Raw genomic sequence first — 23,187 nt, forward strand, 5'->3', positions numbered from 1 at the left:
ATATACCAACCAATCAACATTGGCCACTTAAGACAGCTGGGAAAAACGTGCTGGAAACTGAAAGAGTATTATAGCGGTGACATTAATTAAATAGCACGCGATGTGGTTTCCCACGCAATGAAACCGAAATCCAAGTCAGCAATTTTGGCCTCGGGAATAAATTTCCCTTTTCTAGAAATCACGCTTATAAAGTGCGCAATTGTCTTTTAGTCCCAAAACAGCTACAAGAGGGGACGAGTTTGGTCAAATCCACACTCAGTGTTGTTTAGCCAGCAGAATCTGCTTGTGCCTATAGAGCCAAAGTTGGGTAAATTTCAAATTTCCGTCAGTCTTGGTAATTACGCTAGAGGAGACGAAACCACCTGCCGATCAAAACTGAAAAACGCTTTCAAAGCAACTATGAAAATGCTTCGAAAGCAGAAATTTAATCGCGTCAAAAGTGCTTTGGTGGCAACAAAGAGAAAACACACAGTCAGCACAAACGTCTTCGCATGAATACCCGCCAAAACGGAGCGATGATGTCATCGAGGGGACTAAGAGGCCCACGGAAATCCCTATCAACAGAAGACATAGTTAACATCTCCGAGGAGCCATTTTGGCGTGTTTTCTGCTGATATCATAGTGCGTATTAATATAACGCGACAAACAAATCCAACAACACTGCTGTGAGGACAAAGACAGGAGAAGAAAATGCCTGGTGAGTAGACGTATTGCTTTCTCGAAAGTGCTTCGTTGGCGCATTTTCATCGCCGAGGAAATATGTATCACTTGGTATGACTTTGCATTTTTAACGCGCCAAAACAAATACGTCTTTGCGGGAAGTGAAAAAGAGCACTTAAAATAGAGCATTGTGTGTCAAACCCCTCTGTAATTCATTTGATTGACAGCGGACTAAAAGACAAGGGGAGCAAGGAATAGAAAGGAGCAAAACTGAATCTTTGCGCTTCAAGGAAAGGAAATGAATTTCGACGGAAAGAGTATCCAGTTAAAATGCGCAGCGATTGATTTCTTCAAAATGCACGTTATGTTCTGGCACTCTTGGTAAGCGTCACAGTAGATGAATCGAATGTGGTTCCATATCCATCAAACTATTGATCGACCGAACGTTCGATCACTAGGGAGAGTCCCTTTGTGGCGCGCTTCTCAAGCTAACAATGCTCGCACAAATGGACTTCTTGATCGATTTCATGTGCAGCGTTCTCCTGATTGATGCAAATAGGCGTACGGTCAGTATGTTTATGTCTCTATGTCTCTCAATTTTTCTCTCGTTTAAAGAATAAAAAAATTTATTATGTTGACTCATGTTTGTGACAACAATATTTCATTTCTTTCCTAGAAAGAGGAATGCAGTGATGTAATATCTGAAAGGTAAGAGTCACGTGTGCAGAAAACTTATTCAATGAAAAGAAACTGTCAAGTATTAACCAATCAAATGCAGCCTTGTGTTCTAAAAAAATTCCTTTCGTTCGCGCGCTACAAACTTATAAAAGCCGCTATCTCTTCTTTTAAACTTAAACCTGAGAGAGAACTCTGTCTACTCCACTACCAAATATTTTAAAGAACCAGAAAACGCCTTAGTGTTTAAACATGTCTGCTAGAGGAAACACAAGCAATGATGCTGACTACGATACTAGTGATGGTTCTTCCAACACCGATACAGGTTCGGGCTCTGGCGGCAATGGTCGCACTTGTACGATTGGAAATACAGGCCCAGGCAGTTTCAAGTGTGAACAGAGTCCAGGCGGATGGGGAGGATGTGAGTGACATTGTTATGTTTTCCGTCTTACCCTTTGACCAAACTAACGAGATTTGTTTTGTTTTCTATTTCAGCTTACAGCCCGTCCTGCCTATCACGATGAAGACAGGAGGTAAGAAAGTTTCCGTTATTACTTTTACTGAGCAGCGTTAAACAAAAATTCTGCTACGGAATTAATATAATCGCTTCTATTAACATAGCACGTTCCCGCGCTATTTTCAAGAATCCACGTTTAAAAAAATTAAGTTTATCTGTCTGTTCAAAGCGCGAGTTTTTTGTCTCTGCTTGCAACCGACTAAAAGAGCAGTACAGGGATCCGGCATCCAGCTAAAAGTTATTGTTATGATAGTCGTAATGCTTTGTCAGCAAACTATTAGCTGTCAATCAAAAGAAATGCCTTGCGCCACCCATAAGAGCACATGTTACTCGTCATACCAGAACATTGAAGGTAGAGTAAGCAAGCACCAAGAACTCACCACTGACCAACAGCAGTAGAATGCCACCAAAGGCCAAACCTAATGAGTCCAACGATGTTGGCTACCCCAATGCTCCTCAAAGCGAGCCACGAACCGCAGATTCTCCTTGTAAGTCCTTTATATTCGAGCCAAACGCTTCTTGGATCAAATGGCGCTAAATGTTATGAGATTAAATGTGCAATTACTGCGTTTTGTGCCCTTATTGGTTAACCATCTGACCTGCGTCTTTTTCTTTCTATTGCAGCTTGGTGGGAGAAATGCTCAATACAGTAAAGAGATAAGGTAATGTAGGATTTGCTTCGTCTCTTTTGCTTCAACTACCACCCTGTTGAAACTGGGCGCTCGAGCGCGCGTCCGGGAAATGATCCTTAAAGACAACTTTAAAGGCTTTATTGCCACCATTTTGAGAAAAAATGCACAGTTTGTCATTACATCAGAAACATACAGACACTGATAGTGGAGAGGAAGTATTTTTTAATTTTTTCGGGCAACTTGCCGACGAGAGAGCTTCGTCAACCAAATGTGCTTACCGAAGCATCTGTAAATTACAGCGGCTCTGAAGTAAGCTTATCGCTATGGAGGAACACAATAATACCATTTGAAAATCCTGAATCAATTATCAAAAGCTTCCGTTAAAAAAGCTTACTTAAACCTTTTGACTGGAATGCGATCGTTTCCGTTTTTTGGTACAGTATTTGTAGTTGAACAGTTGGCTTATGGCGCATTTATAATTTGTTCTAAAAGATGCTATGAAAATCTTTGACGCAACCCAGCAACTGATTGATTCCTTTAGATGTTATGTCTTTAATTTAATTTTAACTGCAATTCCTCTTGAATGATGTCTCAGATTTGGCATTTTTCATGTTTGTCTTTTACTTAAATGCGAGAGCACAAACACGTCACCGCATTAAGAAATTATTGGCGCGCTTTCATCGAACAAACAGTGAAAGCGGTGTTGTGGGACTTAACGGTGACAGTGTGAATATTTACTTCAAGTCTGCAGCATACATTGTCAACTTTACCTCAAGGTTGCTTACTCTCTTCAACTTGCACCTCAGAGAAAGAACTTTAATATCCCTATTTTTCTTTGCAGACGTAGGATAAAGAAGATGGAGGAGGACGTAAACAAGAAATATATGCTGTGTTTAATTTATGATACATTTGTTTGATTTTAAATGGACTGTTAGATGTAGACAACTTGTGTATTCAAAAACGTTTCTGCTCCGAGTTTCGTTGTTTGTCTGTCATCTGTTCACTTAAACATAAGCTTGCTATTCAAAAATGTTACTGTAGCTTAGTATTCACGTTTTAAAACATTGTTAACTTCGATTTTTTGGGGCTCTGTCTAGTGTAAGATTAAAATATTTCAAAAGTCAACATGTGCTTCGTGTTCAATGAAATTTAGCATAGGGGCATAGGGTAATAGTGAATTCATAGTTATATCCATCAGCTTGAGACTCTCAAATGCTTGAAATTCTTTTACGTTTTCAGATCGAAATACCAATTGGTCTTGTCGATTAACAAATTTTCCCCAGGTCTTGGGAGAATGTGGGTATATACATCAAGACAACATTCCCTGCTAAATAATTTTCGCTCGATCCTATCTGCTCGCGCTTGGGCTTATGGTACAACTATGAGAGGGAGATCCGTAGATTTCAAACGTTTCTGTAGACCAACGCAATCGAAGTCTCAGCGAGGAGTTTTAAGGTTTATGCTGTGATGCTGATAGCAAACAACAGACCAAGAAATCAATTGGTCAGTTTTTGTCCATTTTATTCATAAACGCACACAGTAGTATGGATTGAAGATTATAACAGTATGATTACAAAAATTGTGAAAATATATCTATATCTCATCTAAAAAAACTCTCTCAGGCAATTAACTGATCTAGTTACGCGTTGCGCAAACTTGTCAATCAAAGATTGTAAATGATCAATTTCATGTGTAGCGTTCTCCTGGTTGATCCAAAGAGGCGTAAGGTCAGTATGTTTATGTCTCTCAATTTGGTCTTGTTTAATCAAGAAAAACTTTATTACGTTTACGCGTGCTTGTGACAACAATATTTCATTTCTTTCCTAGAAAGAGAGATACAGTGATGTAACATCTGGCCTCGAAAGGTAAGAATCACGTGTGCAGAAATTCAATGAAAAGAAACTGTCAACTTTTAACCAATCGAATGCAGTCTCGTGTTCTGAACAAAAATTCCTTTCGTCGGCGCGCCATAAACTTATAAAAGCCGCAGTCTTCTTCAAAACTTAAACCTGAGAGAAGGCTCTGTCTCCCAAATCTTTTCAAGAACCTGAAAACGCCTTAGTGTTTAACCATGTCTGCTAGAGGAAACTCAAGCAAAGATGCTACCTACGATACTAGTGATGGAAGTTCGGGTTCTTGTTGTTGCACAATTTTACTCGTACTTCTTCTACAGGCCGAGGCAGTTTCAAGTGTGAGCAGAGTTCAGGCGGATGGGGAGGATGTGAGTGACATTGTGATATTTTTCGTCTAGTTCCCTTTGACCAGACTAACGAGATTTGTTTTGTTTTCTATTTCAGCTTACGATCCGTCCTGCCATTTACGATGAAGACAGGAGGTAAGAAAGTTTCCGTTATTATTTTCACTACTAAACAGCGTCAGAAGAAAAATTCAGCTACGGAATTGATATAATTGCTTCTCTCAATATGGCGGGTTCCCGCCAAGAATGCAGAATTGAAGAATTAAGTTTATTTGTCTGTACAAAGCGCGAGTTTGTTGTTTGTGCTGGCAACCGACTGAAAGAGAACTACAGGGATCCTGCGTCGGAGTTGAACAAAGATAAAAACAATTGTTGTGTTAGTCGAAATGTTTTGTCAGCAAATGTTGGCCAATCAAACGAAATGCCTTGCGCCTCCCTTCTCATAAGAGCACCTATTATTCGCCATACGAGGACACTGAAGAGAGAGAAAGCAGGCAGCAAGAATTCATCCACTCACCAACAGATCTAGGATGCCACCAAAAGCCAAACCTAATGAGTCCAACGATGCTGACTACCCCGACGATCCTCCAAGCGAGCCAGATTCGCGTTGTAAGTCCTTTATTTTCGAGCCAAACGCTTCTTGCCTCAAACGATGCTAAATGTTATGAGATTGCGAGTGCAATTACTGCGTTTCGCGCCCTTATTAGTGAACCATCTGACCTGCATCTTTTCTCTTCTATTACAGCTTGGTTGAAGAGGAATTGTACAATACTGTAAAGAGATAAGGTAATGTAGGATTTGCTTTGTCTCTTTTGCTTCAACTACCGCCCGGCTGAAACTGCGCGCTCGAGCGCGCGTCCGGGAAATGATCCTTAAAGACAACTTTTAAGGCTTTATTGCGACCATTTTGAGTAAAAAAATTCACATTCGGTCATCGCATCGGAAACATACGCACACTGATGGTGGAGAGAAAGTATTTTCTAATTATTTCAAGCAACTTGCCGACGAGGGAGCTTTGTGAACAAAAATGTGCTTACCGAAGCATCTGTAAATTACAGCGCCTCTGAAGTAAGCTTGTCTCTATGGAGGAACACAATAAAACCATATAGAATCCTGAATCAATTCCCAAAAGCTTCCGTAAAAGAAGTTTACTTAAACCTTTTGATTGAAATGCGACCGTTTCCATTTTTTGGTATAATATTTGTCGTCGAGCACCTGGCTTAAACAACAGTTTTCAAGATGGCGCATTAAAATTTGAACTAAAAGATGTTATGAAAGTCTTTGAAGCAAACCAGCTACTGACTGATTCCTTTAGATTTTGTCCTTAATTTCAACTGCGAGTCCTCTTGATGTCTCAGGTTAAGATTTGGCATTTTATCACGTTCGTCTTTTACTTAAATGCAAGAGCACGAAAACGTCACGGCACTAAGAAATTATTGGCGCGCTTTCATCGAAGAAACCGTGAAAGCGGTATTGTGACAGTGTGAATACTATTCGAGTTTGTTGTCTCTGCTTGCAACCGATTAAAAGAGAACTAAAGGGATCTTGCGTCGCAGCTAAACAAAGCTAAAAGCTATTGTTGTGTTTGTCGAAATGCTTTGTCAGCAAAAATGTTGGCCAATCAAACGAAATTCCTTGCGCCTCCCTTCCTATAAGAGAACCTGTTACTCGCCATACGAGGACATTGAAGATAGAGTAAGCAGGCACCAAGAATTCATCCCCAGATCAACAGCGGTAGAATGCCACCAAAGCCCACACCTAATCAGCCTAATCCACCTCCCACACCCAAACCGCCTCCAAAGCCAGAACCCAAAAATTGTAAGTCATTTATTTTCGAGCCAAACGCTTCTCAGTTGCATTGAACGAGGTTAAATGTTATGAGATTGTCAGTACAACTGCGCTTTGCGCCCTTATTTAGTGAACTACCTGACCTACGTCTTTTCCTTTCCATTACAGCTTGGTGGGAGAATTGTTCAATACAGTAAAGAGAAAAGGTAATGTAGGATTTGCTGTCTCTTTTGATTCTACTGCCACCCTATCCAAACCGCGCGCCGCTCGAGCGCGCGTCCGCAAAATGATCCTAAAAGACAACTTAAAGGCTTTATTGCCACCAATTTGAGAAAAAAATTACCAGTTTGTCATCACATACAAACATACTCACACTGATAGTTGAGGGGGAGTATTTTCTAATTCTTTTCAAGCAACTTGCCGACGAGGAAGCTTCGTCATCGAAAATGTGCTTACCGAAGCATCTGTAAATTACAGCGCCTCTGAAGTAAGCTTATCACTATTGAGGAACACAATAAAACCATATTGAATCCTGAATCAATTCCCAAAAATTTCCGTAAAAAAGCTTACTTAAACCTTTTGACTGGAATGCGATCGTCTCCGTTTCTTAGTGCAATATTTGTTGTCGAACAGTTGGCTTAAACACAAGTTTACAAGATGGCGCATTTATAATTTGGTCTAAAAGATGCTATTTAAATCTGTTGCGCAGTCCAGCTACTGATTGATTCCTTTAGATTTCGTTTCTTCAATTTCAACTGCGATTCCTCTTGATGTCTCATGTTAAGATTTGGCATTTTTTCACGTTCGTCTTTTACTTTAACGCGAGAGCACCGCATCAAGAAATTACTGGTGCGCTTTCATCGAAGAAACAGTGAAAGCGGTATTGAAGGACTCAATGGTGACAGTGTGAACATGTATTTCAAGTTTACAGAATACATTATCAACTTTACTTCAAGTTTGTTTTATTCTCTTCAACTTGCACCTTACAGAAACAACTTTGAGTAATACCACTATTTCTCTTAGCAGATGTAGGATAAAGAAAGAGGAAGACGGAAACAAGAAAGATGTAGACAACTTGTGTATTCAGAACTTTTCTGCTCCGCGTTTCACATGTTCACTTAAACATAAGCTTGCTATTTAAAAATGTTACCGTAGCTTAGTATGAAAGATGTAGACAACTTGTGTATTCAGAACTTTTCTGCTCTGAGTTTCATATGTTCACTTAAACATAAGCTTGCTATTCAAAAATGTTACTGTAGCTTAGTATTCACGTTTTAAAACATTGTTAACTTCGATTTTTTCGTTTTCTGTATAGTGTAGGATTAAAATATTTCAAAAGTCAACATGCTGCGTGTTCAATGAAAATTAACATAGGGGCACGGGTTTATAGTGAATTCATAGTTATATCCGCCAGCTTGAGACTCTCAAATGCTTGTAAATTCTTTTACGTTTTCAGATCGAATTATCAGTTGGTCTTGTCGATTAACAAATTTTCCCCAGGGTTTGGGAGAATGTGGGTATATACATCAAAACAACATTCATCGCTTAATAATTTTCGCTCGATCCTTTCTGCTCGCGCCTGGGCTTATGGTGCAACTATGAGAGGGAGATCGGTGGATTTCAAAAGTTTCTGTAGACCAACGCAATCCAAGTCTCAGCGACGAGTTTTAAGGTTTATGCCGTGCTGCTGAAAGCAAACAACAGATCAACAAATAAGTTGTCAGTTTTAATCCATTTTATTCACAAACGCGCACAACAGTATGGACTGAACATTATAACAGTATGATCTAACAAAACCCTCCAGGGCAGTTAACTGAGCTAGAGACGCCTTGCGCAAACTTGACAATCAAAGAATTGAAATGTCCTTAGCTTCGCTTTGTGATGAATTGGTGAGATCTAAGGGACAAGACGAATGAACGACAAGGTCCATTTCACCACGAGCTGAGCATGCTTGGCTGGCTTTATCACGTAATGGACTACAGCCAAGATACTCTTTGTTCTTGGCATTCAGTTTCCATCCATGATTCTCAGTCTTCATTTTCACGTGCCATTCCCGCTTCAACTTCGTTTGTTAATCTGCAAGACACAAACATGTAGAAATATTAATTTTCAGCTCAAGAGTAAATGAAACTGAAAGCCGCGCCACCGAAAATTCACGACGTACTTAAGAGAAAATTGTATAACACGCAAACACAACACATCGATTTAAACGCACAAACAACGATGTTTAATGAATATCTTCTCGTAAACAAGAGGACAATGAAGAAATAACCAGACAAAAACATTAAAATCTTTCAGGATTCAGTGAATAAAAAACACACGCTCAAGCTTACCGCAAATGCGCTCCCTCGCTTCCCTTCACTCGCCCGTTTCCATTTCGTTTAGCTTTATCTGTAGATGCGGAATGAAAATGATTTAATACATTGTAGCGAGAGAAAAGCGACGAAGGCGGCAAAATATAATCGAGCAGAGCGACGCAACTCACCGTTAAAAATCGGCGCTTCACGGCTCGTGTTCGCTTTTGGCCGCGTCAAAGCACAGGCAATCGCGAAAGCAATAGCTTGAAACCTCTCTTCCTCCGACTTTCCTTCTAAGAGCTTTTCGACTTTAGGATCCATTGCGTTTGGCTGCGAGGCGAGACTGGAAAATTACTAGCGATTTGAAACTTGGCAATACAACAAAAACATGAATTGACGGGAAAAAGCCCTGACAAGTAGCATAATACTACTTCAACGTTCGACCAATCATGGGTGTCTAGCGCTGCATGGGGCTTTTTGTGTCATTGGAAAGTGCTTAGAGAGCAAAATGAGACAAAGGTGTAATGACCGCAGCTTGCGTGCTTAATATAACAACCAATCACCATTAGACACTTCAGAAGGGAAGAACGTGCTAGAAAGTGAAAGACTCTTTATAGACATGACCAAGCGCGTAAACGTAATGAGGGTAATGGATTAAATTAGACGCGATGAGGTGACCCAAACAATGAAAACAGAGATCAAAGTCAGCGAGTTTGGCCTTGGAGTCTTCTTTCTCCCTAAAAAATGAAACCCTTGTAAAGTGCGCACTTGTCTTTCAGCCCCGAAACATCATCGAAAGGAAAGGAGTTTTATTAAAAGCAATATTATGTGATGTTTAGCGAGAAGGACGATTCAATAAACACTTGTTTGTTGATAAAATCAAGGGTGCGCAAAGCAAACATTGGTCGTTCTAGTCACGAAACAAGCATCACCATAGAATTATTGATCAAACGCGGGAAAAAACGCTTGCACGGCAGCTCTGAAAACGCTTCGCAAGCAGATGTTTAGATATCACGCAGATATCGAAAATGGTTCTGCATAATGCCAAGTAAGCAGAAATATAATCACCTTGCCACAAGGACAACACGCCATCAGACGGAATAACTTTACATATCAACGCGCCAAAACAAATAATATTTGCGGGGAATAAAAAGGTGCTTAATATAGATCATTGTGCGTCAGCCCACCTCAATTTTGATTGACAGGGCAATACGTCACAAGTAAAACAGGGATTCAAAGGTTAGAAACATTGAAATTTTAGCCCTCAACCTTCACCGCTTCCAGCGAGAAAACGAATTTCGACAACAACAGTTCACAGGAAAAATGCGCAACCATCCATTTCTTCAAAGAGCGCATTCTCGCACTCTCAAAATGCGTCAACAGTAGCTAAATAGACTATCGTTCGAGATCCATCGAACAATCGATCGATCGAACGCTTGATCAGTAGGGAAAGTCCCTAGGATGCTCCCGCCCGCCACCTTGGATCAGATGGAATGGAAATGACGAGGGATTTGGCGCGTTTAACGAGCTAACAATGCGCGCACGGACAGATTTTCCGTCTAGGTCAAATTCATGTGCGGTTTTCCCTTATACTGAACTAAAGGAGCGTAAATTTGGTATGTTAAACCCTCTCAATTTTGGCCTCGCTTAACGAGAAAATATGCTGACGCACGTTGTTGACATCATATTTTAAATCTTTCACAGAAACGCTGAGAATGCACTGATGTCATTTCTGAATTTTAAAGGTAAGAATCACGTGTAGATTGCTAACTTACAGCCAATGGAACGAATTGAAAAATTTCCCTTCGTTTGAGTACCACAAATGTATAAAAGACGCTGCGTCGTCGTAGAACACTCAAATTGAGATAGGTAACTATCTACTACTAGCCGCTACTCAGTTGCGCTTACAACCAAGAAACGTCTGACGATAGAATATGTCGGGAAAAGGAGGAGCAAGAGGAAACACAAGCAAAGAGTCGGGTTATTGCAACCCCAACCGATCTCATCATCACTCTGGACACCACTCTGGTCACCACGGGTCTCGTCAAGGTTCGAACGGCTGGGTTTACAGCCCGAGCGGATATACAAACAGCTATGTGACATACAACGGTAACCCGCAGCAAAGTAGCCACCACCAAACGAGTGGAACAGGCGGATGTAAGTGCTGTTATGAAATGATTCTTCTTTCTTTTTGCATCGACTAACGAGATTTTTGTTTCTGTTTCAGCGCACCGACATTCTGGGCACTCCTGTAAGTGACTACAAGGTAAGCGAGTATTTTGTGCTCTTTACTAGAAACAAATGGCAAATATTCGAACGCGCATGTGTCAATTATTATTTCATGTTTCTCTTCTCCGCTTTAGAATATATCGTAATAAAGGCAGGTGCAGAGCTTAGTTATTATTAGAGATGCTTAGTCATCACTAATCTTGGCTATCAGGTAAACATATGCGGTGTGGTGCGCTGCGCAACACATAAGACAGGTCACCGAGCACTTGGTGTCGGCCATAACTCTACTTCAAGCAAGAGAGTCGAACGTTTTGAGAACATGGGGGATAAAGATGAAGTCAAAGTTGACACAAATTCACTAGCCGTAGGAAACACGAGCAATGAAGTTACGTATACTACAGAAAACAACAGTAGTGTAAGTTCTATGGCGTGGTGAAGTTCAAATATTCTTTCGTTTTCGATCACATTTCGATGAGCAGTATTAGGAACGCCACGTATACTCGGGGCGCAAAAAAAACGTAAAAGCCAATGCTTGTATTCGGGAAGTATTCAGTCTGCGCAAATTCACAAAGATCGAATTAAAAGGTGGCGAAAACTGATCTCAGTAAGTGGGATTACGAAGATATTGCGAATTTTCATCATCGAAGCAACTAACCTGCGTTTTCTCTTTTTATTACAGGAAGACGCGAAGAAAAAGACTGAAGGTAATTATACTACTGAACTGTCTTAAAAAAAACGTCTGTTATTAGAGTAGAAAGATTTAAAATAGGTTTCCGAAAGCGAATACATTACGCCAAAAATGGCGATTACGCGCGATCAAGAAGCAATCCAAGAAGGCAAAATATTGAAGCCCCATACCTTAAATGTCAAGAACTAATGTATTACAGCTTCGTAACATGGCATCACATCAAATAGATACATCGTGAGAAGTCTTTCAGCCAGCGATTTATCGACGTAGGATCATAGTCGAACAAAAGTGCTTACGAAGCAGCTTTATCAAATACAGTCATCTGCATTGAAGTGGTGCATCTGGGACGCGGGAAATCAACACGCTACTTACTTAAGAATATTAAACGCGCAAGGCTATGAAGAAAAAACATCTCGTTCAAGGGAAAAAGTTTGAGTCAGCTATTTTAAGGAAATTTTCTGTTCTTTGCTAAGACATAGTAATCTTTACCTGCATAATTGATGCGCTTCCATCGAAGCAAATGTTTCGTGAAAACTCTGTGGGGAGCAGACTAGCTGACTTCCCGTGTCACCAATGTAATGTATGTAGAGTAAAAATTCTAACTCCAGTCTCCCTGAATCATTGTTCGAATTTTAACCATTTAAATGAAGCGGTTAATTCATGCGGTGCTCTCTGAGTCATCAACTAACATTTGTTATTAAAATTGAGGACTTTTGGAGCGTAGTTCCTTCCATATTGGTTGTTATCCTAAAGGAAGAACGATTTTTTGCAGTGTAAGTGTAAAGTTGTCGCTTTGGTACATGCGAATTTGTTACTGTTGTTAAGCAGTAGCAAATATCATAAGTGATATCCACAATTAGCTACAAGTTAAGGACCAACCAACCAACCAACCAACAAACAAACATTTGTTTCGTTGCCCTAACGAGCATTATGTATTATTGCAGAAAACAAGAAGAAGAAGAAGAACTGATAGACGAAGAAGACTGACAAGGACAAATAACTTAACAAAGGAAACCTTGAACTGACGAATTGTAGCTTGTTTGTTGCAAGACAGAAGAAATTTTGCATTTCTATGATGGGAAAGATAGACGAAATTATTCTAAATGTATGTATTAAAATAACTCAGTAAAGGAAAGAATTTGACAGTAGACTCAACAGAGGAATTGTTAGTAGCATCATTTTTTTTGTAAGACAACAGCTTTTGGTTTTTATTTAAGGGGAAAATAGACGAACCGTAGTTGAAAAGTATGTGTTATATTCAATGTTTAAGATATTTAACTGAGAAATAAAGCTAATTTAATGGAATGTGACTAGTCATGGTGGATCCGTAATACAACAATAAAAGTTAGAGTGGTTTCCAATTGAATGTTGAAAAAATTTCGTGCCTTTTTTGGTTTTGTTTTACCCGCTCTATTATTGGTCGGCAAAACGCGCGCTATTTTCTTAGCTCCTGAGAAGCAAAACCACTAAGTCTAAAGCCGTGGCCTGAGCCAGGGAGATCGGTGGATTTCAAACGTTTACGTAGATGAACGCAATCAAATCAGTATTAAGACAGACAGTATTAACATGACAGCTCGCGAACTGAAAATCCAAGCCAACCTGGTTAAAAGAGTTGGGGGTATTCTCACTTACTAGAAATCACCCTTGCAAATTGCGCCGTTCTCTGGGAGTTGTCTTTCAGGCACAAAACAACCACAAAAGGGAACGAGTTTGGCCTAACCACATTTCGCTTGCTAAATGATTCACTACACCATTGTTTGTCAGTTAATCAACGCTGCGCAAGAAAAGCCTCGCTCGTATTAGTCATAACACAAGGATCGACGTTTACGCATTGCAGATCAAATGCTGGAAACGCGCTTGCAAAGAAGCTATGAAAATGCTTCGAAAGCAGTATATAATAGTCTGCGGCACCGAGGAGTAAACACGCCGTCGGAGGGAATGACTTTGCAAAATAAACCATCGTGACTCAAAGATGAATGAAATAGAAACTGGGGCTAAGGAATTAAAAATCAACAGTTAGTTCGCAGTTCGGAAATCTTTTATTGCTGCGCTTTCTTTCGATAAGAAAGTGCGCACCAAAAGTCACTTTGCACTTGGAAAGCGCTGTTGTTTATTTGCAAAATATAGCGATAGGCTTTAAATTATCATCGCTATTATTAACCCTCCAAGACAATACAAAGTAATTTTTTATGAGGAGCTCGAAATGCCTCGAAAGCAGAAATATTATCACTTCGAAAGTGCTTTGTTGGCGCGTCTCCGCCGGAAGGACACATGCAATCAACAGGAATTCATTTACATTAATGACGCGCCAAAAATGAATCAAGGGGAATCCAGTGCGCTTAAAATAGATCATTAAGCGTCAAACCCACCTCCAATCTTGATTGATTGACAGGGAAGTGAAAAACAAGTTGAGCAGGAATTTAGCAGGCTATAAAAAACAAACAACGCTTTCAAACCTTACGCTTTGCGGCAGGAAAATCAATTTCGACAACACGAGGGCTCGGGAAAAATGCGCAACCATCAAATTCTTCAAATCACGCGTTCTGGCGCTATAAATAAGCATGAGAAGTACCTAAATCGAATACCCTTCGACTTCCATCGAACATTCGATCAATCGAACGTTCAGTGGGAAGGGAAAGTCCCTCGAATCTTTCTTCGCCGCCCGCTTCGATCAAATGCTATGGAAATGTGAGGATGTTGGCGCGTTTATGAATCTGATGACGCACGCACGGATGGATTTTATATCTCGTTCAAGTGCATGTTCAACGAACAAAGCGGCGCACCTTTGGTACGCATTGTGTGGATCTGGCGAGACAATAGGTCGGTGCAGTTTGCTGACACAAATTTCTAATCTTTCCTTGAAAGAGAAGTGTGGTGATGCAATCTCTTTATTCAGAAGGTAGGGGTCATGTGCATAGAAATTTAGTGACAAGGAACTGTCAATAATCAACCAATTGAAAGTGCCAACGTGGTATAGAAAAATTCCCTTCGTTTGCGCGCGCCACAACTGAGCCTATAAAAACCTGTGTATCTTCGCCTAAGTCCAAGGGTAGGAAGGAAACTACACATAGAGTACTCCACTACCAAGTCGATTAACGAACCAAGGGAAGCCGTGACGATTCAACATGTCTGGAAGAGCTGGAGCAAGAGGAAACTCTAGTAGGGATTCAGGATATCCGAGAAATAGCCACGACTCTTGGGACAGCGGGAATAACCGAGGTTCAAGCGGCCACAGCACATACTCTGGAAACCAACGTGCAACGAGTCGTTCGCGAGATTGTAAGGGCTATTATGAAATTTTATAACATTCGCTTCGTATCAACTAACGTGCTTTTTGTTGTTGTCATTTTATAGCGTATGACTCATCTTGGTGCTGTATTCTGTGACGAGAAGGTAAGCCAGTTTTTTTTCTCTTTGCTTCACACTTTTTGTTTTCAATCATACATCGTGAGGCATCGTAAGTGCTGAGGTCGGAAGGGCAGAAAATTTAAAACCTCATGGCGGTATCCGAATAGGCATTCAACATGGCTGAAAGTTTCATTATTATGTTGCATCACCAGCGAACCATCTAACCAGCTTTTTTTTCTTTTCATTATAGTTTTCTGGCACCGGAGGACAAACGTTTCCAGTATAGAGGTAAGTTGAGTTCAGAAGCGAGTCTTTATATACCAAACATGACTATCATAAGAGAGTTGTGGCTTAATAGTTGAAATACATTTTTATAAGATATTGGCCAAGTCTATCCAAATGACGCTAACGCGCACGCAAATAACAAAGCGCAGAGCGCAAGAAATGTGTTGAATTTTTGAGAATTATCAACGAGGGTTCTTCCTCGAACGTAAAATGCTTACGAAGCAACTGTAATCTTGATGTATATCGCCACTGAAGCGGGGTTTCAAAAGCACATCAAGCCCTTTCACGCTAATTGGCCGCCATTTTGAATTGGAGCAAACGAGCCGTCTAGTACACGTGTAGGAATCCGATGACAAATCATTTACGCACAAATTGCTTCGAATTTAGAGAACTGAAGGCCCTTAGCAAAAGATTTTGCCGATTGAATTTGAGAGAAAAGTGATAAAATTGAGTATGAAAGCGGTAAAATGTCGATTGTTAGTTTCCAGACATTGTTCTGCTATATTTATACCGTTCAGTGATAAAAGTGTGTAAAAGTTCTCAGTTGAGTCTCAAGTTTTATAAGTAAAATCTTTGGGCAGCTACCTTACATTTTGCAGGCTTTGAATGTTTAAGGAACTTATTCATATGGACATTATTTACCTTGCATTCCCCTATAAATACCCCATTTTGCACCTTGTTTGTTCCATTTCAAAATGGCAGCGATTTCACATGAAAGGGATTATACGCTATAAAGAAACATGTTATTTGCCTAAGTATGTAAGACGCTCTAACGAAAAGGTTTAATCTAAATAATTTAACGGTAATTCTAGGTTCTCCATTCAGTGATTCGTTATATTCCTACATTATAACCGAGGAATAACACTATCTAACATGAGCTATGTTCCTTTATTTCCAAAACTTATGCTCATTACTACATTTCAAGCACAAAATGATAAGATTGAGCTACCAGTGAGTTAGTGGTAAGGCATCCGAACTAGTAATCTGAAAATCATTATAATTCACCAGGCTTAAAAACAAAAACTCACATTTCTTTCTCGTATACTACTCGTCGACATTAAAATCAAAGCTGTATGCAGGATGTTTGTCACATGAACCTAGTTTAATGGTCTAGCTCTCACGAGTCTCCTGAGGAGTATTCGAACTAGAAATCAGAAGGCCACATATATGTTCCATCTAGTCATCCATTTGTTTATTTGCTGCAACATGTGCTACTTCTCCTTGCAGGCCAGATGAGAAGAAGGTGCGCAAAAACAAGAAATGAACTATGAAGAGAGACGATGACTTTGAAAGTACACATGTTGGATCTAGAAAGACTTTAAAGAGTGGTCACTATAATTTGTGTCTGTTTTAGTTTTAACACATGACCAAAGAAAGCGTGTAGGTTTTTCACTCTAAGAAGTGTAATTTGTGATCTTAATTTGTAGTAGAAATGACGACCCCAACAAATTGTAGTTTTAAATATGTCAACCTTAGAATCAATATTAAAAATCAGTGTTTACATGAATAAAACTGTCCAATTCAGTGTAATGCGAGTAACCAGGGTGGATCAGTGATGCGTCTACCGTGAAACACATAAATTGAATAACAAACTAACCAGGGTCTCTCTAAGATAAACCTTTCAAGCCACTCTCGCTCTAAGTTTGAGGTATTAAATCTCCTTGCAGGCTACACTTGCATTTCTTTTTGAGGAGAAAGTTTGGGGTAAGTCAGGTCAATATTCCTTTGTGGATGTTTTGAGTTATTTTCATAACCATTCCGCTCAACAATGTTCAAATATCATGCAAAGAGCATTTATCCATCCTATCTGAAGACAAATTATGTGAAATAAACCTCGCATAACATGCATTGAATGTGCATATCACAACTCCAACAAGGAACACTTGGCTCGAAAGGCAGAAATAAGCAGCGAGTTTAGGCGTGACTGAAGATAAATTTCAGTGTCCCAAAACTGAAGAGTAGAAATATTGTTTCCTTTGAATAGAATGCTAGAGCATCGAGCATCCCCCCATCTCCCCTTCGATGTTTTTTAACAATTCTCAACAGTTCAGGAAATCAGTTATGCACCGGGGTGGAAAGGGATAATTTAGGGTGAAGTGTCGTGGTTCTGGTTGTGTAAACCATCTTATGATAAGTGCAAGTTCTCTTCAACCGTTCCCTGCTTTTCGAAGAATTTTCTTGAGCGCTGTAGGAATTTTCGACTAAAGGCATACGCGCCAAAAGTGATATCTCTTCGCTCGTACTGCGAATAAACGCATCGCTAGTTTAAGCGGAAGTGGTGTTTAAGATGAAACACGAGCAGCGTTTCCCTTTGGAGAACAAAACACCAAAAGTTAACATGTGCACTGTAACTGTTATTCATATATTCACTCACTCTCTCTAAAACTCACCCGCTCATCCACTCAGCCATCCTTTATTTGTAGCTAATTGTGAACATCACTTAATTACATATACAGATCCTGAAAGTCAAATTTTAAGATTGTATATTTTAATTTCATAACATGTCGTGTAAACAATGAAATATTCCATCCAGACTCAAAAGAGTATCATAGCCTTAGTGGTTGGTTTGTTGTAAGAGAATAGCCTTCGATTTTCATTTAAGGCGAAGATGGACAAGATGTAGCTCTAAATGTATCTGTTAAAATCAAATTTAGGATGTTCATCTGAGGGGGGGGGGGGGGGGGGAATAAATCTGTCTAATTCAATGGAATGTGACTATGCCTGGTGGATCCGTAATACAACAGTAACTGTTGAAGTGATTTTCAATTGAATGTTGAAAGTAATTTCATGCTTGTTTTGGTTTTGTTTTACCCCGCTCTATTATTGGTCAGCAAAACGCGCGCTAGTTTCCCCGGCCTCTGAGAAGCAAAATCACCCAACCTAAAACCATGGATTGAGCCAACGAGATCAGTGGATTTCAAAAGTTTACGTAGATGAACGCAATCAAATCAGCATTAAGACAGACAGTAAAAACATGTTTCGCAGACTGAAAATCCAAGCCAACCTGATTAAAAGAGTTGGGGGTATCCTCACTTACTAGAAATCACGCTTGCAAATTGCGCAGTTTTCTGGGAGTTGTCATTCAGGCACAAAACAACCACAAAAGGGAACGAGTTTGGCCTGATCAACATCGCGCCACGTTTGGCGAGCTAAAAGATTCACCTCATCATTATTTGTCAGTTAAATCAACGCTGCGCAAGAAAAGCCTCGCTCGTATTAGTCATAACACAAGGATCGACGTTTACGCATTGCAGATCAAATGCTGGAAACGCACTTGCAAAGAAGCTATGAAAATGCCTCGAAAGCAGATATATAATAGTCTGCGGCACCATAAAGTAAACACGCCGTCGGACGGAATGACTTTGCAAAATAAACCATCTTGACTCAAAGATGAATGAAATAGAAACTGGGACTGAGGAATTAAAAATCAACATTAAGTTCGCATTCTATCAAACCGGAAATCTTTTCTTGCCATGCTATCTTTCGATAAGAAAGTGCGCACCAAAAGTCACTGTACACTTGGAAAGCGCTGTTGATCATTTGCAAAAATTAGCGATAGGCTTTAAATTATCATCGCTATTATTAACCCTCCAAGACAAGACAAATTTATTTTCCTGAGGAGCTGGAAATGCCTCGAAAGCAGAAATATAATCACTTCGAAAGTGCTTTGTTGGCGCGTCTCCGCCGCAAGGACATATGCAATCAACAGGAATTGATTTACATTAATGACGCGCCAAACAAAAATATGAGTGAAGGGGAATAAAGTGCGCTTAAAATAGATCATTGAGCGTCAAACCCACCCCCCAATCTTGATTGATTGACAGGGAAGTGAAAAACAAGTTGAGCAGGAATTTAGCAGGTTATAAAACACAAACAATGCTTTCAAACCTTACGCGTTGCGGCAGGAAAAACATTTTCGACAACACGAGGGCTCGGGAAAAATGCCCAACCATCAAATTCTTCAAATCACGCATTCTGGCGCTATAAATAAGCGTGAGAAGTGCCTAAATCGAATATCGTTCGATATCCATCGAACATTCGATCAATCAAACGTTCAGTGCGAAGGGAAAGTCCCTTGAATCTTTCTTCGCCGCCCGCTTCGATCAAATGCTATGGAAATGTGAGGATGTTGGCGCGTTTATGAATCTGACGACGCACGCACGGATGGATTTTTTACCTCGTTCAAGTGCATGTTCAACGAACAAAGCGGCGCACCTTTGGTACGTTTTGTGTGGATTTGGAGAGACAATAGGTTGGCCCATTTTGCTGACACAAATCTCTAATCTTTCCTAGAAAGAGGAATGTGGTGATGCAATCTCTGAATTTGTAAGGTAGGGGTCATGTGTATAGTAAATTTAGTGACAAGAAACTGTCAATAGTTAACCAATTGAAAGTGGCTACGTGGTATAGAAAAAAAGTCCCTTCGTTTGCGCGCCACAACTGAGCCTATAAAACCGTGTGTCTACGCCTAAGCCCAAGGCTAGGAAGGAAACTACACATAGTGTACTCCACTAGTAAGTCGATTAACGAACCAAGGGAAGCTGTGACGATTCAACATGTCTGGAAGAGCTGGAGCAAGAGGAAACTCTAGTAGGGAATCAGGATATTCGAGAAACAGCCGCGACTCTTGGTCCAGCGGGTATAATCGAGGTTCAAGCGGCTACAGCACATACTCTGGAAACCAACGTGGAACGAGTCATTCGCGAGCTTGTACGGGCTATTTGAGATTTCTTTTACCCTTCGTTTCGCATCAACTAACGTGTTTCTTGTTGTTGTTATTTTTTAGCGCACGACTCGTCGTGGTCATCTCGGTGCAGTATTCTGTGACGTGAAGGTAAACCAGTTTTTATTCTCTTTGCTAGCAACGTAATCGTTGGCTATAAACATCTGACATCTATATTGAATGTTATCTTCTACTTCAATGTGTCGCATTTGCCCGTCATCTTTCAAAACTCGCAACTTATTTCAGCTTCCTGTACAAAATGCACATTTGTCAGTCACAATTGCTACTAGTTAAAAGTAGAAAACACATCGAATCGACGTCCAGACTACAGAGAGCGTTGTTGGTGTCAAGAGATGCTTGATCAGCCTAATATTGAGTGTCAATAACGTAAATGCCATGCGCATCACATCACATAAGAACACACGAGCACATGTTTTCCGTCTTTTGAGAGGCGAACGCTAGTACACTCGCAAGAGATGCCACCAAAAAACAGAGCCACGGCAAATCAAACTAAAGAGGCCACCTATCCTGTAGTGGAAGAACAAGTTGCACCAGTTGTGGCAAATCAGAATGTAAGTGCAACGTGAGGTTCACAGTTTTGGTTTTCAATCATACATCGAGAAGCAGTGTGACATGGCAGTATCCGAAGAGACATTCAACATGGCTGAAAATTTTATCACCAGCGAATCATCTAACCAGCTTTTTTACTTTTTATTATAGTTTTCTGGCACCGGAGGACAAATGCCTCAAGTTCAGAGGTAATTTGAGTTCAAAAACAAGTCTTTATATACCAAACATGACTTATAAGATAATTGTAGCTTAAGAGTTGAAATACGTTTTAACAAAAAGACATTGACCGAGTGTATCTAAATGTCGCTTACGCGCGCGCAAATAACATAGCGCAGTGCTGGAGAAATGTGATGAATTTTAGAGAATTATCAACCAGGGTTCTTCCTCAAACGAAAAAGGCTTACGAAGGAACTGTAATCTTGATGTATATCGCCACTAAAGTGGGGTTTCGAAAAGACACCAACAAGCCCTTTCACGCTAATTGGTCTCCATTTTGAATTGGAGCAAACGTGGCGCAAAGTACACGCGTAGGAATCCGATGACAAAGCATTTGCGCACCAATTTCTTCGAATTTAGAGAACTGAAAGCACTTAGCAGAAGATTTTGCCGATTGAATTTGAGAGAAAAGTGGGAAAATTGAGTATCAAAGCGTAAAATGTCGATTGTCAGTTTCCAGATATTGTTCTGCTACGTTTATACAGTTCAGTGATAAAGGTGTGGAAAAGTTCTAAGTTGAGTCTCAAGTTTTAAAAGTAAAATCTTTGGCCAGCTACCTTAAATTTTGCAGGCTTTGAATGTTTAAGGAACTGATTCATATGGACATTAATTACCTTGCATTCCCCTATAAATACCGCATTTGCACCTTGTTTGTTCCATTTCAAAATGGCAGCGATTTCACATGAAAGGGATTATCCGCTATAAAGAAACATGTTATTTGCCTAAGTATGTTAGACGCTCTAACGAAAAGGTTTGAGTTGGCAAATTAAACGGTAATTCTAGGTTTTCCATTCAGTGATTCGTTATATTCCTACATTATAACGAAGGAATAACACTATCTAACACTGATGCTTATTACCACATTTCAAGCACAAAAATGATAAGATTGAGCTACCAGTGAGTTAGTGGTAAGGCATCCGAACTAGTAATCTAAAAATCATTATAATTCACCAGGCTAAAAAACAAAACATCACATTTCTTTCTCATATACCACTCGTCGACATTAAAATCCTAGCAGTATGCAGGATGTTTGTCACATGAACCTAGTTTAATGGTCTAGCTCTCACGAGTCTCCTGAAGAGTATTCGAACTAGTAATCGAAGTTCACATACATGTTCCATCTAGTCATCCATTTGTTTATTTGCTGCAACATGCGCTACTTCTCCTTGCAGGCCAGATCAACAGAAGGTGCGCAAAAACAAGCCATGAACTATGAAGAGAGACGATGATTTTGAAAGTAGACATGATGATTTTGACGGTAGACATGTTGGATCTAGATAAGACTTTTACGCGAGGTCATTCATATTTGTGTCTGGTTTAGTTTTTACATGACCATGTAGACTCAAAAGAAAGCGTGTAGGTTTTTCGTTGTAAGAATTGTAATTTGTGATTTAAATTTGTAGTAAAAACTGGAGACCCCATGGAATTGTAGTTTTGTATGTGTAAACTTAAGGATCAATATTAAAAATCACTGTCTACAAGGATAAAACTGTCTATTCATTGTTATGCGAGTAACCAGGGTGGATCAGTGATGCATCTACAGTGAAACACATAAATTGAATTACAAACTAACCAGGGTCTCTCTAAGATAAACCTTTGAAGCCACTCTCGCTCTACGTTTAAGGTATTAAATCTCTTTGCCGGCTACACTTGCATTTCTTTTTGAAGAGAAAGTTTGGGGTAAGAAAGGTCAATATTCCTTTGTGGATGTTTTGAGTTATTTTCTTAACCTTTCCGTTCAACATTGTTCAAATATCATGCAAAGAACATTTTTTCATCCTATCTGAGGACAAATGGATGTGAAATAAACCTCGCATAACATGCATTGAATGTGCATATCACAACTCCAACAAGGAACATTTGGCTTGAAAGGCGGAAATAAACAGCGAGTTAGGCGTGAATGAAGACAAATTTCAGTGGCCCAAATCTGAGGAGTAGAAATACAGTTTCCTTTGAATAGAATGCTGGAGCATCGAGCATCCCTCCCTCTCCCCTTCAAATTTAAACAATTCTCAACAATTCAGAAAATCAGTTATTCACCGGGGTGGGAAGGGATAATTTAGGGTGAAGTGTCATGGGCCCGGTTGTGGTAAGCATCTTATGATAAGTGCAAGTTCTCTTCAACTGTTCCCTGATTTTCGAAGGATTTTCTCGAGCGCTGTATTGAATTTTCGTCTAAAGACATTTTACTGAGGATGAGGGACACAATGAGAAATTTTGCCTTCACTCATTGCGCTTCTCAAAACACAAAACTCAAATGACTATTAATGAATTAATTACCCCGAGTAATCCCACAACCATGAAATCCTCCAAAATGCGCGTTCTCGCGCTCCTTTACAAGCGTCAGTGGTCAGTAATGGAA

General features: G+C 39.9%; 2 protein-coding genes and 3 long non-coding RNA genes across 37 annotated transcripts in view; 3 read left to right on the forward strand and 2 right to left on the reverse strand.

Moving 5' to 3' along the window:
- Positions 1 to 23,187, reverse strand: part of LOC146451955 (uncharacterized) — a 52,240-nt gene that overhangs the window by 17,272 nt on the left and 11,781 nt on the right. The gene's annotated exons all lie outside the window — the stretch shown is intronic.
- Positions 18 to 7,812, forward strand: LOC146451957 (uncharacterized). 22 transcript variants are annotated; one of them, XR_014859886.1, is made up of 10 exons: positions 79 to 697; positions 888 to 1,226; positions 1,337 to 1,368; positions 1,831 to 1,868; positions 2,477 to 2,514; positions 3,326 to 4,705; positions 4,782 to 4,819; positions 5,427 to 5,467; positions 6,638 to 6,675; positions 7,496 to 7,812. XR_014859886.1 is itself a non-coding variant. In XM_085098480.1 (8 exons), the coding sequence occupies exons 4-6, from the start codon at positions 4,556 to 4,558 to the stop codon at positions 5,464 to 5,466; spliced, it is 228 nt and encodes a 75-aa protein (XP_084954606.1). In that variant the 5' UTR covers positions 1,409 to 1,756; positions 1,831 to 1,868; positions 2,477 to 2,514; positions 3,326 to 4,555; the 3' UTR covers position 5,467; positions 6,638 to 6,675; positions 7,493 to 7,812. The 22 variants fall into 22 exon arrangements, 10 of the variants coding, with proteins under 10 accessions (XP_084954611.1, XP_084954610.1, XP_084954612.1 ...); XR_014859882.1 differs by lacking the exons at positions 79 to 697; positions 888 to 1,226; positions 1,337 to 1,368 and adding an exon at positions 1,413 to 1,756 and having other exon boundaries at positions 3,326 to 4,211; positions 4,312 to 4,349; positions 4,658 to 4,705; XR_014859888.1 differs by lacking the exon at positions 888 to 1,226 and having other exon boundaries at positions 98 to 697.
- LOC146451958 (uncharacterized) lies at positions 8,187 to 10,499 on the reverse strand. The gene is made up of 3 exons (XR_014859893.1): positions 8,955 to 10,499; positions 8,803 to 8,860; positions 8,187 to 8,545 (listed from the first exon to the last, which is right to left on the reverse strand). It is a non-coding gene; the product is annotated as an uncharacterized LOC146451958 (long non-coding RNA).
- On the forward strand, positions 10,524 to 22,314 carry LOC146451959 (uncharacterized). 4 transcript variants are annotated; one of them, XR_014859889.1, is made up of 8 exons: positions 10,527 to 10,923; positions 10,994 to 11,032; positions 11,675 to 11,699; positions 12,628 to 14,582; positions 15,038 to 15,076; positions 15,282 to 15,319; positions 16,544 to 16,644; positions 22,121 to 22,314. It is a non-coding gene; the product is annotated as an uncharacterized LOC146451959 (long non-coding RNA). The 4 variants fall into 4 exon arrangements; XR_014859890.1 differs by lacking the exon at positions 11,675 to 11,699 and having other exon boundaries at positions 10,524 to 10,923; positions 10,994 to 11,040; positions 12,610 to 14,582; XR_014859891.1 differs by lacking the exons at positions 10,527 to 10,923; positions 10,994 to 11,032; positions 11,675 to 11,699; positions 12,628 to 14,582 and adding an exon at positions 14,610 to 14,962.
- On the forward strand, positions 19,675 to 22,314 carry LOC146451960 (uncharacterized). Of its 2 annotated transcripts, XR_014859894.1 has the most exons (4): positions 19,675 to 20,026; positions 20,103 to 20,150; positions 20,760 to 20,797; positions 21,998 to 22,314. It is a non-coding gene; the product is annotated as an uncharacterized LOC146451960 (long non-coding RNA). The 2 variants fall into 2 exon arrangements; XR_014859895.1 differs by lacking the exons at positions 19,675 to 20,026; positions 20,103 to 20,150 and adding an exon at positions 20,182 to 20,611.

This window comes from Pavona decussata, unplaced genomic scaffold, assembly GCF_977016875.1.
Source record: "Pavona decussata unplaced genomic scaffold, jaPavDecu1.1 SCAFFOLD_381, whole genome shotgun sequence".
NCBI classification, from domain to species: Eukaryota; Metazoa; Cnidaria; class Anthozoa; order Scleractinia; family Agariciidae; genus Pavona; species Pavona decussata.